Source organism: Pogona vitticeps, chromosome 1 (genome assembly GCF_051106095.1).
Source record: "Pogona vitticeps strain Pit_001003342236 chromosome 1, PviZW2.1, whole genome shotgun sequence".
Classification (NCBI taxonomy): domain Eukaryota; kingdom Metazoa; phylum Chordata; class Lepidosauria; order Squamata; family Agamidae; genus Pogona; species Pogona vitticeps.
The window spans coordinates 278428790-278443839 of NC_135783.1; the positions used below are offsets into that span (position 1 = coordinate 278428790).

The 15050-nt window shown below is 39.6% G+C and overlaps 1 protein-coding gene across 13 annotated transcripts in view; it reads right to left on the minus strand.

Annotated features, from left to right (window-relative positions):
• Nucleotides 1-15050, minus strand: part of NAV2 (neuron navigator 2) — a 676025-nt gene that overhangs the window by 102473 nt on the left and 558502 nt on the right. For all 13 annotated transcript variants that reach the window (XM_072985896.2, XM_078383145.1, XM_072985895.2 and 10 more), the window contains one exon: nucleotides 10743-10865. In XM_072985896.2, coding sequence (XP_072841997.2) covers nucleotides 10743-10865 — 123 coding nt within the window. The remainder of the gene's footprint in view (nucleotides 1-10742; nucleotides 10866-15050) is intronic.

Consider the following 15050-nt stretch of genomic DNA (forward strand, 5'->3'; position numbering starts at 1 on the left):
TATATTTATTTTAATTATTTTATTAGACTTCTATCTCCCCCATCTAGATCAAATGTCTACTCTATACAGAGATATCTGCCTTTAGTATGAAGATAAATTGGACATGCAGACATACCCAGGGTGATTTAAACTACAAAATAACTTTTCCTATGTCTAATGTGGCCCTAATTCCAAACTAATTACAGATTTGCAGCTTTTGTCTCTCATTCTCACCTAGGAGGACACAGTTCAGGGAGGATTGTGTGTTCTACGTGCCACCAAGTCAGAATCAATTTATATGGATCCTAATAGGGCTTTCAAGGTAAATGAGATGTTTAAGGACTGGTTTTACCAGTGCCAGCCCCTGCCCTGTTAAGTTTCCATGACTGAGTGAAAATTCATACCTAGTCTCCAGAATCCTAGTCCATCCCTCTGTCAACTACACCACACTGGCTAGATTACTGCATGGTATTAGAAGCAAAAATAGAATTCACAAGGGTTGACATCTTTTCTGAATGAATTATAAACATGCTGCATTGCTTAAAAGTACAGTGACTTGTTGCTGTCTAAATGCTGTTAAATGAGATAGCTAAGGTAAATGAAGTATCCACATATATTGAGGTCTAAAAGCTGCACAACTTGGGAAAATTAGGTTTTTGGACTACTGTTCTCGGAATCGGAGGGACGTGGTGGTGCTGCGGGTTAAACCGCAGAAGCCTGTGCTGTAGGGTCAGAAGATCAGCAGTCATAAGATCGAATCCACGTGACAGAATGAGTGCCCGACGCTTGTCCCAGCTCCTGTCAACCTAGCGGCTCGAAAGCATGCAAATGCAAGTAGATAAATAGGGACCACCTTGGTGGGAAGGTAACAGTGTTCCGTGTCTAAGTCGCACTGGCCATGTGACCATAGAAGATTGTCTTCGGACAATAACGCTGGCTCTATGGCTTGGAAACGGGGATGAGCACCGCCCCCTAGAGTCGGACACAACTGTACTAAATGTCAAGGGGAACCTTTACCTTTACCTATCTCAGAATCTAGTAGTTATTGACAGCAGTTGTAATTCCTTAATAATTTTTAATTGATTGCATGAAAAAATAGAGGTTAAAAAAACTTTGATGGGGATGTATTTTATTGTTCTTTTGGCATCTGGTTTTCAAGACCAATGTTGTCTTTTGAAATTCACATGGAGGTTTATCTGCATCCATTGGCATATTACTTATATTTTCCTTTGGGAGCAGGGCTGCTCTTTGAACTTGCTGATAAATACAGTGAACCAGACAGCTAAGTGAGGAGTGGGATTTGCTCAGTTCAACCTTTAAGTGGCCCTTTGATTTTTCTGTTACAGTGACTATAAATATTCATGCACAACCATCTGGGTGGCTAATTTTGGATTCATGATCTCTTCCAAGAGCCAAGGTGTCAACAAATACTTGAAGACAAATGCCAGGAGAGCAAGCATGTTAATCTGCAGCAGCAAAAACGATGAGAAGCATTCTAGTGCTTCTGAGACTGACTAGGACACATGTGGCATAGCGCTGATTGTTTTATGGGAGAATGAACTGCTCAGGATCATGCCAAGGTTGCGCTGAGCAGAATGTTCTGTCAGCTTAGTAACCTGGATCAAGCCATTTAGGGCAGACGGAGAGATACTGCAGACACAGAGATATGAAGAAAACTTACCCTCCATTTCTGCAACAGCAAGTCTTGCAGAAATGGGGCAATCCCATATTACTACACTGGGAGAACTTTCCACTTCTCAGAGGTTCAACTGGCCCCTGAGTTTTTTAACTACCATTCTATTCTACCCCATGGGCACAATACAGAAAAAAAAAATCAATGTACCCTTTATATCTGTTTATGTAAGTTAGATAAACACAAATATGTGCATCCCACTGATTTGAAAAGCATAAAAACTAGAATATATGGCAAAATTGAATGTGTTGGATTAATCTTTCATCTTTGCTCCTCTCTTTTACGTATTAAGCACATTTAGATTTTGCTTTTCTTTCATCATAGACCTCAAGGTGGTTATTTTAGGTTTCCACACAATCTCTCCTCCACAAATTTGCCAGACCCAGACCTGCTTAGTTTCATCAGTGAGAGAGAGACAGTAGCAAAGAAAGCTGCCTGACATTGGATCAGACTACTGTTTTTCCATTTTGCAGGAAATCAACCCTGAGTGCTCACTGGAAGGACAGATCCTGAAACTGAGGCTCCAATACTTTGGCCATTTCATGAGAAGAGAAGAGTCCCTGGAAAAGACCCTGATGTTGGGAAAGTGTGAAGGTAAGAAGAGAAGGGGACAACAGAGGATAAGATGGTTGGACAGTGTCATCGAAGCTACCAACATGAGCACAGAGTGCTGTCCTCTGAAGATGCCGGCCACAGAGATTGGCAAAACGTTAGGAAGAACAACCTTCAGAACACAGCCAAGGAGCCTGAGAAACCCACAACAACCACTACCAACATGAATTTGACCCAACTCCAGGGGGCAGTGGAAGACAGGAGGGCCTGACATGCACTGGTCGATAGGGTCACAAAGAATCGGACACGACTAAAGAACAACAACACTGTTCTGTCTAGCAAGTACAGTGATGCCGCGCAAGACAAAAAATAATTCGCTGCACAAGTCATTTTGTATTGTGAAAATTTCATCTTGTGAAGCGCGTTTTCCCATAGGAATGCATTGAAATTCAATTAATGTGTTCCTATTCGATATATAAAGTGACTGAATTATGATTTTTTATTTTTTAAATATTTTATGCTACCTCTTGAAACAATGCTGGAAAATGCATGAAAGAAAATAAATAATGCTCATTTGTTGCATTTAGACACTTTGTTTCCTTCAAGTAACTATGGCAATATACATTACCCTGACAACAAACCTATAAGGCAGATAAATCTCAGGGAATGTGGAAGGCCCAAACTCATCCATGGAGAACATAATGAAAGAATATGAATATGAATCAAAATCTTCTAAATCCTAGTCTGACATTCTAACCACACTGTTTCATTGTCCTGACACTGCCACTATTCCATGCAATTCAAAACTAGGGTGGCAAAATTAACAATCGAGAAACTGTAAGCAAAAAGAAGGGACTTAATTCTATCTGTCCTGACATTTTTGAATCTGCTATCTCCTTAGATCAGATTTCAGTCTTTAAAGTGCCATATGATTTGTTGCAGGAGTAGGGAAGAATAAGAAAGACAGGCTTTGTATCTCCAGGTCTCTTCCAACTCAAAATTGGGTGGCATGCCCTGGAAGGAACTGTAAATAATGGCCGTATTTGCTTCTTATCAACCAGATGTCTGTCTGGAAGACATACCGTGGCATAGAAAGAACTACTCCAGTTTTCTCTACTGCCAATAAACCAGGTTGCTTGCATAAATTTTACAAGGGGCAGTGATGTGTTTCTTTAGGAGTAAATTCAAAAGATAAGGTATCACAATAATTTTTGACTCTAGAAAATATTTTTCCACAAAGTATACAGTAATATACAAAAAACTGAGACATGATTAAGACTTGTTTAACTGGACCGTATATGTCACGCATATGTTTACAGTGAAAGATACACTGCTAAAACAATGTTTCTAACACACTGACTTGCTTATGAATCCCTAAACTGTCATGGCATGGGCAATTTTAAGGTTAAATTAAATTATAATTCATCAGTTAAGATAAAAATTATAAACATACCCTATCATGAACAAGGCCTATAGTAGCCACGATTTCTAAGGGCTGACTGGTTTCCATTTCACAAACAGAAATTTTACTTTAGAAATGGAGCTAGCAACACTAGAAAAGCAGGGAGTCTAACCAGTACACAGAACACAGTATTTCATTGAATCCTGTTTTGCACGGAATCAAAATGCCAACAATCTCTTGATCTTCTCTCGTGTTTACATTATATCTATGCCAATGAGTTGATATGATTTCTTTGGCAATTTAAATTATTTTTAGACTTCAAGGTAAAACATTCATAAAATAATATATAAGGTAATATTTTAAAAACAAGAGAATCTTGCTGAATAGAATTCATTGACTTCTGGGAATCAGAGATGGGAATCATGTGGTTCCCATCATGGTCATTAACATGTTCTCCCTCCAGAGCCCCCCCCCCATAAAGCCTGACTTATGGGTTTTCCCTCTTCTGAGTAACCTTTTTAAAAAAGTAATGTTCTAAGCTCTGGGTGAGAAAGGAAGAGTGGATGAGAATAGTAAACTGGAAGAATAGTAAGAATGTGATAAGACAGTTTTGGTAGAGCGCCACTTTGGAATAGTGGATACAACAATGGACTAGGAGTCAAGTGACCTGAGTTCACATCTTCACTTGGCCATGGAAACCCTCTGATGGGTGGCAACAATTAATATCACATACCTTGAAAACACAGTTAGGGTTGTTATTAAATTGGATGCTACTGATGGCAAATCACAACAGGAAAGAAAAGAAAGAAGACATTCCAGTGGAGTACCTCTTTGTACCCCATTGGAATGTGGGGTACAAAGAGGTTTCTAACCTACAGTATATCACAGAAGTGAGTACACCCCCTCACATTTCATAAATATTTTAGTATTATCTTTTCATGTGACAACACTGGAGAAATAACACTTGGCTACAATGTAAGCAGTGAGTATACCGCTGGCAACAAAAGTGAGTACACCCTAAGTGACAATGTCCAAATGTGGCACAAAACATCAATATTTTGTGTAGCCACCATTATTTTCCAGCACTGACTTAACCCTCTTGGGCATAGAGTTCACCAGAGCTTCACAGGTTGCCACTGGAGTCCTCTTCTACTCCTCCATGATGACATCGCAGAGGTGGATGTTAGAGACCCTGTGCACCTCCATTTCCATTTCAGGATGCCCCACAGATGCTCAATAGGGTTTAGGTCTGGAGATATGCTTAACCAGTCCATCACCTTTACCCTCACCTTCTTTAGATAGGCAGTGGCCATTTTGGAGGTGTGTTTGGGGTCATTATCACATTGGAATACTGCCCTGTGGCCCAGTCTCTGAAGGAAGGGGATCATGCTCTATTTCAGTATGTCACAGTTCCCCAATGTTGGCAGCTCTCATGCAGCCCCAGACCATGGCACTCCCACCACCATGCTTGACTGTAGGCACTTTGGTGCTTGACACCATCTGAACCAAATAAATTTATCTTAGTCTCATCGGACCACAGGACATGGTTCCAGAAATCCATGTCCTTAGTCTGCTTGTCTGCAGCAAACCGTATGCGGACTTTCTTGTGCATCATCTTTAGAAGAGACTTCCTTCTGGGACGACAGCCCTGGGGACCAATTTGATGCAGTGTGCGGCGTATGGTCTGAGCACTGACAGGCTGACTCCCCACCCCTTCAACTTCTGCAGCAATGCTGGCAGCACTCATACATCTATTTCCCAAAGCCAACCTCTGGATATGACACTGAGCATGGGCACTCACCTTCTTTGGTGGACCTTGGTGAGGCCTGTTCTGAGTGGAACCTGTCCTGTTAAACTGCTGTATAGTCTTGGCCACTGTGCTGCAGCTCACTTTCAGAGTTTTGTCAATCTTCTTATAGCCTAGGCCATATTTTTGTAGAGCAAGAATTCATTTTTTCAGATCCTGAGATAGTTCATTACCATGAGGTGCCATACGGAACTTCCAGTGACCAGTCTGAGAGAGTGAGAGTGATAACACCTGCTCTCCATTCACATCTGAGACTTGTGACACTAACTGGTCTCATGACACCAGGGAGTGAAAACGGTTACTTGGGCCCAATTTGGACATTGTCACTTAGGGGTGTACTTTTGTTGCCAGAGGTGTAGACCTTAATGTGTTGTGTAATTTTGAGGGGACAGCAGATTTACACTGTTATACAAGTTGTATACTTACTGCTTTACATTGTAACCAAGTGTCATTTCTCCAGTGTCGTCAAATGAAAAGATATACTAAAATATTTATGATCTGTGAGGGGGTGTACTCACTTCTGCGATATACTGTAAGCAAAATTGGAACAGAGGAATGAAGAGCAGGGAGGGAAGAGAGAGAGACTAGTGTAAAATAAAGAATGGGGGAGTGGAGAACAGAGAGCACTGGTGAAGTAAATTACATTTGCTAGTGCTAAAGAAAGAAGATCTGAAACTACTTTAGCTACTTTAAATGCTATTAAAAGAAAAGAAAACAAAGCAAAATTACAGTAGAGTTCAAACGTTAGCCTTCGTGAATGGCATGCGTGCCTGTGCACACAAAAATATGAATGAATTACTAAGCTCAGCTGTTTATGTGATGATCCACATTAACCTAATAATGAGGCATTAAATTAATTTACATTGTTCAGATGAGCTGTTCTGCTGCAGGGGGAAATGTATCTTGCAAGGGCCAAGTTTAATGCTAATGCACTTAACATAGAGAGGTCTTCATTCCGTCTCAAACCAATACAGCCGCACAAGTAAGCTGAGTGAGCAGCTGGAAACACAGCTGAAGCATCACTAGAGATATCTTATACACAAGCCTTTTTAGCGTGACATGTAGGTTCAAGGCTTGGGTTGCCTCGCTTGGGGCACTTGGCTTTATGCCATCCAAATGCGGCAAAAATTTAACCTCCAGAATGCTCTTCCAAAAATTACACTTACAAAAAAACCTACTAATGTTTTACTACAGCTAGGGCTGAGCTGAAATGCCCCCTCTTACCAATTTGCCACCCACATTTTCATATAGCAAATTTAGATAAACTTTTTTGGTGATTTTCCACCTGAGGGATATGATATTAGCCATTTTATTGGAAGAGTGCTTAACTTCCCTCATTCTTTTAAACAGTAAATAATAGGTTGTCTACTGTTGTGAGAGTGACAGATCTCCCCCTCTCTTTTCATATGTATTTAAAAGTGCAATAAAAGGTGTTTCCTTCCTTTAGCAAAGTGGTTGGCTGGTCCCTCACAACTGCTTCTTAAATGAAGCTCCCTCATACCATTAGCATTATCACAGGAGCACTGGGTATATAAAGATATGCCAGTACTTGTGGAGGTATTTTTTTAAGTCCTCAAAAGATTTTGTAACACTGTTCTTCCTCCCCTCCAGGTTAAGATCACACAAATTATCTTTAATTATCTTTATCTGGATATTCAGAAGTTAGCAAAACATAGGCTGAATTTGAATACTGAGTAGAATGGAACTGACTTCATCCTTGACATGGTGTGATGAAGTAGCTTTTATGCTCAAGATCTTAGAGAAAGCCATGTTCCCATCATGTGGCTGCAGACCTTTGGACAGGGTATGAATATGCATGATTTCCACACTTGCTTCAGCAGCAAGTGCTTTCCTCTCTGCCTAAGTTACTCTTAAACCAAGGATTGGCAAAGGCTGTGATCCCTATCCTCCCTGGCGTTCTCTTTTTGTGGGAACAAATGATGAATAGCTGCTCCTACAGGATTCCAGGAGGGGTAATTTACCCCTGCATCATTTGATGCCCCCCAAATGCATTTTTCAAAACCTTTGAACATTCTTCAAAGGTATTTTTCTCAGTGCTTCAAGTCTCATTCTGCCCCCTCCCAATTTTTGACAGTCTATACAGCCCTTTCAGGGTCCTGGGGGGAAAACTGCCACAAATTTACTAGGCTGCATTAAATCTTATTAATTCAAAACATAGTTTTATACTGTTCAAAACTGCAAATTCTGTAAATACCTCTCTGGTTTAGATCAAAACAGAATTATTTTTTGATTTCTAACTAAAACAGCTCCAACCATAAATATAACAAATCCTCTTATCTGAGGATATGTGTGCACTGTGAAGATTAATCAACATCAAGGATCTAGACTTCAAGGTTGTATTGTCTTCTGCTCCTTTCTTATTTGAATTACAAGCTGTAGATAATAAGCTTTCCTGTCTGCTTACATTCCAAGTGTAAGAACTCTACACAAATCTTTAACTAGATGTACCAGTAATGTGAATAACCATTTTACCAGAGCAAACATTTACCTTCTTCCACTCCCCACTGCCCCCCCTCATTTTGGGAGGTATCCTCTTCCTTTCCACCACTTGTGCCTGTAGACTTTGGATTTTTTTGGGGGGGTGGGGGAGTTTATATAATTGGGAATGCACCAGTCCCTGGCATGAGCGTTTCACTCACTTAGAGGAGGAAAATGGCTCTTGTCCCGGGTAATATAACATAACACTCGCAAACCGGAATAGATTTATAGGGGAAATAAATATACTTTACAAAATGGGAGAAAAATCACATGCTGGAAAGCTGTGTGTCACAGCACTTGAACTTTATATAAGGTTGTACAGCATATACTTTGCAAGTGGAAGATCATAGGTTCCAAGCTCTGTACAGTCCAGTTGGAGAAAACTTTCTTAGTCCTGCAACTATGAAGAAAGGCTGCCCATCAAAACAAACACACCAAAGTTTAAGAGGGCTGGCCTCAGGGGCGGCTAAAATGAGTGGTTGCATTGGTGTAAGCTGAAAAGGTACTGTGCTGAGAGGGGATCATCCAGCACAGGTGGACTCCAGTATGAATTGAGGTCTGTGATAAGCTGAAATCTGTGAGTGTTTTTTGGATGCACTGTCTGCAATGAGCTACCAAGATAAGAATTGCTCAGTCACAAAAGAAAAGAAAAATTAAAAGTGAATCCTATGATAGTTCTGCTGTGTTGCATAGTGCTTTTCCACTGCTCAGAAACTACTTTTTCAGCTCTAACGTGGGCAAATTGTAGCACAGCAGCTGAGAAGGAAGGTTTTGAGCAACTGCATAGTCAACAGATAATCATCCTTTGAGAGGCACCCACAATGTGTGACAGGCAGTTGATGGGAGTCTTAGAAGTGGAGCAGAGCAGAAGATAAGAGATACCTTGCTCTAGGTCTTTTTCATAAAAATTTCTCAGGAAAAGCCTGGAAGCAGCAGGGCTTGTCACATGTTGTGTTTTGCAATCATGTGCAAAGCATTCAACTCAGTAACACATAAAAACAGAAGGAGGAGGGAATGGAGTTAACTTGCCACAGACCCCCGGAAAACAAGAGGCCTTGTACTCTAATTTCTGTAAATACCAGAAGGGTCCCTGCCCTGAAACCATCTGTATGGCTTGCAAAAATTCCTGGCAGCCTGAAGTTTTAATTTTTCATAAAAAGACATAATGGTATATTTGAGTGTTAGACGATACTTAAATCTCAGTATGTAATTGTGACATAATTAGTCCTTTTCCCAGCAATGATAAAACCCCATGTTTTACACAGTTATGAATGAAGCAGAATGGATGTTAATTTGAGTCTTAAGTGATTGTTTAAAATCATTGGTATGCATTTGTTTTTGCATTGATATCATTTATTTTTGTTCCTTCCGTCAACTGTAAGAAAGCTGCAAAATTTATTCTTTGGAAGCTGGAAGGAACTGCAGGACTTGTTTATAAATTAGGTCTGCAGCTCAACTATAAGGGAGTCTTAATGGTTGATACAATCTTCCCTCATGCCTAGGAAGCAACAGAGATAAGACTGGCCAGCAGGCTTATAACAGGCTCATGTTAACACCAGTTAAAGAGTCTGCTGTAAGGGGTGAAGGAACAGGGAAAGCTTAAGAAAGGATTCTGTGGTACAGTAGGTGGTCTATTGTTGTCACAGAAAAAAAAAACACTCTAGGTCTTCTATGCTAAATTCACAGTTACACCTGAACTTGGCAATGAATTGAGAGCAAGATAGACAGTGACTTGGAACTCAAGTAAGTGACCAGAGAAAATACTTTAACAATACTTGGGTAGTGGCTGAGGCTTCTGTATTTTGTGCCATTTTAGGGTGGATTTAAACGAAACCCCAACAACAGATTTTGGTTAACCTAAGTACTGCAGGTTAACCAAAATCTGTTGTTGTTGGGGTTTTGTTTAAATCCACCTAAAAATGGCACAAAATACATAGGCCCCAGCCACTACCCAAGGGACGTGGTGGCGCTGCGGGTTAAACCACAGAAGCCTCTGTGCTGCAAGGTCTATAGATCTGCAGCTGTAAGATCGAATCCACGTGACGGAGTGAGTGTCTGTTGCTTGTCCCAGCTCCTGCCAACCTTGTGGTTCGAAAGCATGCAAATGCGAGTAGATAAATAGGGACCACCTCGGTGGGAAGGTAACAGTGTCCCATGTCTAAGTCGCACTGGCCATGTGACCATGGAAGATTGTCTTCAGATAAATGCTGGCTCTATGGCTTGGAAACGGGGATGAGCACCACCCCCTAGAGTCGAACACGACTGGACAAAAATTGTCAAGGGGAACCTTTACCTTTAAGTACTATAACTTAAGAAGGATAAATAGAGCCTTCTACTTAGAACCAAAGTGCTATTTTTCTGTTCTGTGGAGCTGGAGATTTCACTTTGTCTGTATTTACCCTAGAAAAGATGGAGTTTACAGTATGGAAATCTAAATCTGACACTTATTGATTTGTTTACAGGTATTTTCTTCATAGTTCTCATGTTCTAATTATTCTGCTATATTAGGAAAGTTGAGGGAACACAGGTCGGCTGTACTGTATTACCATCTAACCTTTCCAGGGAGGAAACAATTTTGACTTTAGGTACGTTGCTTTGTGTTTTGCCATTAGTGGGCTACGAATCTAGATTTGCAGTTCTGTTGTCATATAAAATAGACAAATCTCACTTGGTATAAATATCCTGAATCAATTATCAGCAACCGATCCTAGCCCAAATTATCACAATGCGTGGCACTAGGATTCCACTACCTGTGTCTGAAATAAGACAGAATGAAAACTGCACAAAAGACAGAAGACAAATGGGCCTACCTGTCAGCATCACCCAGACCCAGTGAGGTGTTGCGTTGCAGAGTTTCCCGCACGGCAGCCATTCCATCCGGAAGTCTGTTTAATCTTCGGGTATAAAGACCCAATCCACCATCAGTCATGTACCTTTGAAATACCAGAACCAGAAGTTAAATGCTGTATATTTATCAATCATGACAAATAACAGTGACTAACAAACACATTTATTTAAGCAAAATCCTGCTTACAACATCATCTCTAGAGATGCAACCCACAGATGGAAAATGTCTAGGAAGGAGTTGCACCTTCTTCAACACAAGATGTACAACTGAAGATTCAACAGGTTTCCTGGGTAATTCGTTTGGATATTTCAATAACACAGAATCTCATTAACTAGAAATAGTACAATGCTCTGTTCATTATATGGGTACTCCAAAAAAATGACAATGATTTTTTGAATCTCTCAAATCTTTATCTTTCTTTTAAAAGCCCAGTTACAGTGAATCTAACATATTTACGTAAGACTTTTACCAGAGCAACTGAGGATGGTAGAAGATGAAACATTTTGCTTGAATGTTACTCAATCTTATAAATGCATGTGTGTGTATAAATTATTAACCGGATCCCATAAACAGATCCAGAAAAATCCTGACTGAGGTATTAGTGCTCTCACTTTTTAATATATGCCAATAATATTGTGTATATATAGTGATCCCCGGGTAGGTGGGGCTCATCAGCCATGGAAGGTAGCCCATCTAGGAGAAGGAAAACTCCAATTTCAAACCTCCACTGCCTTGTGGCTATATCCACTCATGGAAAAGGCTTCAGGAGTTAACCTCAAGGCAAAATCCGGAGCTGGAGTCCCGAAGGCAGCATGTGTCGTTCTGCCAACTCCTGCGACATTGCTGGAACCAGTTGTATTGGCTCTTGCCTTTCCATTGGACTATTTCAGCAATGTGGAGAGGGGGGATCTGCTGCTTGGGTAACAGCCTATCCTCCATATTACCTTACCCGGGCTTCATGCTCTGGAGAGGACACTCCTCGATGCAGAGCATGTTACCATAGTCTCTCGAGACTGAAGGATGCCTATGCCTATATAGTGATCGGAATATGAGTCATACTATGGAACCTACTTAGAAGCAAATTTGGATATGAATTAAACACTGTAGTTTAAACCCTCTGACAGAAATCCTGTAGAAAGTAACAACTAGAGTAGGCCCACTGAATCAGTGGGCACCAAGTGAACCATCAGCTATATAAGTTCCATTCATTCAATGGGCCTATTCTAGTTGTGATTTACAACTACTGTACATTTCAGCCACTATTATAATTACAATATGGACATTACAGAAGTAGTTTATGAGAGAAATACAGCAGGTTAAAAATACAATAGGAACTTTGCAACTAAGCCTCTAATCTGGGAATGGACTGCTGATATTTTACTTAGGATCTCAATTTTTGAAATTACTTGTATAACTGAAGAGGACAGAAAAAATATTTTTACTCAAGAAAAATCTGCCAGTATGTCAGAGGCTTATATGGCATTTGGATTGGACAGGATACCAGCTAAAATCTTGAATATGTTTATGCGTGTACAACAAATATTATCTTCTGCATTGTATTTCTTAGAACAAGTACAGCTGATTGGAAGCCTTCAGATTTCATCTGCTTTACAAAGAAATGTTATGATTTACCTGGCATTTTTGCCAAATATTTAATTCAGCCACAGAGGACAATTTCCTCACAATGACAAGCATAAGGACCTTGCTTCATGTGTATATATTTTATTATATTGCTATCCCATATGCCTCTCAATAAAGCCAAATACATTGTCAATATGCCACATGAGAAGATCTTCTGGAAAGTGTTTCATTCCTTGATGTACCAGCGCTAAATCAGTAGCCTCAGAACACTTCAGGGCATTGAATCCATAACTATGAAAATAGCCCCCCTACTCATTTATAAAATGTGATGAGTCACAAAGATTGTGCAAAAAAAAAAACCAACCCAAACAAAAAACAAAAAACCTATGGCGAATCTTCCAGAAGACTGTCTGGTGCCTAAATCAAGGCTTTTACCAACTTACACAAAACACATCTTCCAGAAGGCCACCAAACAGTAAACCACTCAGCCTTGTCAGAATGAGTATTTAGTTATAGCCTTCAATAAAAACATTGTTCTCAGAAATACTCTTCAAAGAGTCATGGTTTAATCTTCTGCTTGTAAATAGCACTTTGGTGTAATTCCCAAGGAAAACAGAGAATGAAGGCAAACCGATGCCTTTTATTGGCAAGCACACACATAATTTAAGTCTTCCAATTACCATTTTGTGCTAAACAACAACAACTCTGTGGATGAAACTAAACAATCCTTGACACAAAGAATACTCTTATACCATAGTGATTATAGCTACAGTTTTCACCAAATTACAGAAATATCTCATTTCTGGTGGAGATTAAGGGGTGAGATTTCTAGATTTGGAAAAAAGCTCTTGAGAAAGTTAGAGACTATGTTGCTTTTAAAAAATGCTGTCGTAGATGCTGGAAACTGATAATGGCTTGAACAGATCTCGGTGCAGGTGATTATGGGTAAAGACAATAAGAGAAGACATCTAATTTTTCTGATCTCCTTACCATCTGCACAGTCACTAGCCAGACTTCAAGATGCCTGGGCCATCTAAAATGACAAACAAGCAACACCATTCCGATATACACTTATGGAGGAGTAGAAATGTGTAGTTATAGTGTTAACTGAAAGACATTGTATTGAATAAAGTGGTTTGGTAACCAACCCTCTGATCTGACCTTCTTCGCTTGGAAAACTCTTATAGAGAAGTTCAGCCATGATGACATCAGGTCAGATCTTGGAGCACGCGCACACACACACGCACACGCACACACACCCTACTCTTGAACAAGTACCAAATTACTAATTGTTTATTTTTATTCTATGAGTTTTTGCTAACACAAATATATTAATAAAATAAAAAGAGCTCCAAAACAATATTTTGGAAGGAGCAAGTAAATATTCTTTCACATTCACACAAAGAAAGTAACACTAGCAGTCTGTACATTGCTTTGTAAAACTATTCTAGGCCTGTTTGCCCAAAAAGCAACCAGTTCAGGTAGCGTCATTTAAAAAAATTACTTCCAAATTCTGCTATATCTTTTTAAGACTTTTCTTTAATTACTATATACTGTGTTTCCCCAAAAATTAATGTTATATTAATTTTTGCTCCAAAAATGCATTAGGGATTATTTTCAGGGGATGTTTTATTTTCTTCATGTACAACAATCTACATATATTCAAATATTGTCTTATCACCTTCTTCTGGTTGCTGCACAATGGTGGAGGACGGGGTTTCACTTAACTGCGGCTTATTTTTGGGGTAGTGCTTATATTGCGAGCATCTTGAAAAATCATACTAGTGCTTATTTTCATGTTAGGTCTTATTTTCGGGGAAACAGGGTAACTTTCAGAGGTTATATAGTAATTAACTGTCTATTAATTAAATAGAGAAACCTTTAAGGTGTATAGTAATTAAGCATCACTATATTTATTGTTTTGTTACCTGAATGTATTCATTCGTTTTAATACAGAAAACGGCAAATTAACTTTGGCATTTTTTGAATCAAAAATTATATATGTATACAATCAATAAGATAAGTTCACAGGCTTGAAAACAGTAATGTATAAGAGCCCCAGATGCTCTCTCGCTCTCTCTGTGCTAGTTCTTAATTGCTGTGTGTGCCCTCTTAATAAATGAAAAGGAACAGCTCCTATAGGGATGCTGAAAATTTGCAAATGCCTGTCTAACCATAGATCAGAAAGCCCATGTAGAAAACTACAAACTGGTCAGTCTGGAGTCTTGATGGGAAACAGTCACCTTATAAAAAACATCTCCATTCCAAGACAGATCATAGATAAAGCACCCTCTGGGTATCCCTTGTGAAATCTTTCATTCTGTATACATCTGTCCAGTTGCCTCTACTTGTATGCCTTTTCTACTGCTCAGGTAGTTTTTATTCATTCAAATAGCTGAGAAATTCCTTTTTTAATTCCTTTTTGTTAGTGAAGCTAACTGTCTCTTTGGGTTTACTCCATCCTGAATCCACAAATGTGATGCCTTTTTATTTAGTGCATTAAAACCTATCACTCTCTTTGTTTTTGCACTGCAAGTGCTTATTTCTTGTTATTCGCTCTTGCCACAGACTCTGGAATGGACTTGCTGTTGCACTGCTCTAAGATTAGCCCTGAGTTTACTTAGCTTCCAAGGTCTCTTCTCGTGAGCACCTCCTAGCACTCTCTGAGAGACAAAATAAATGAAAAAAT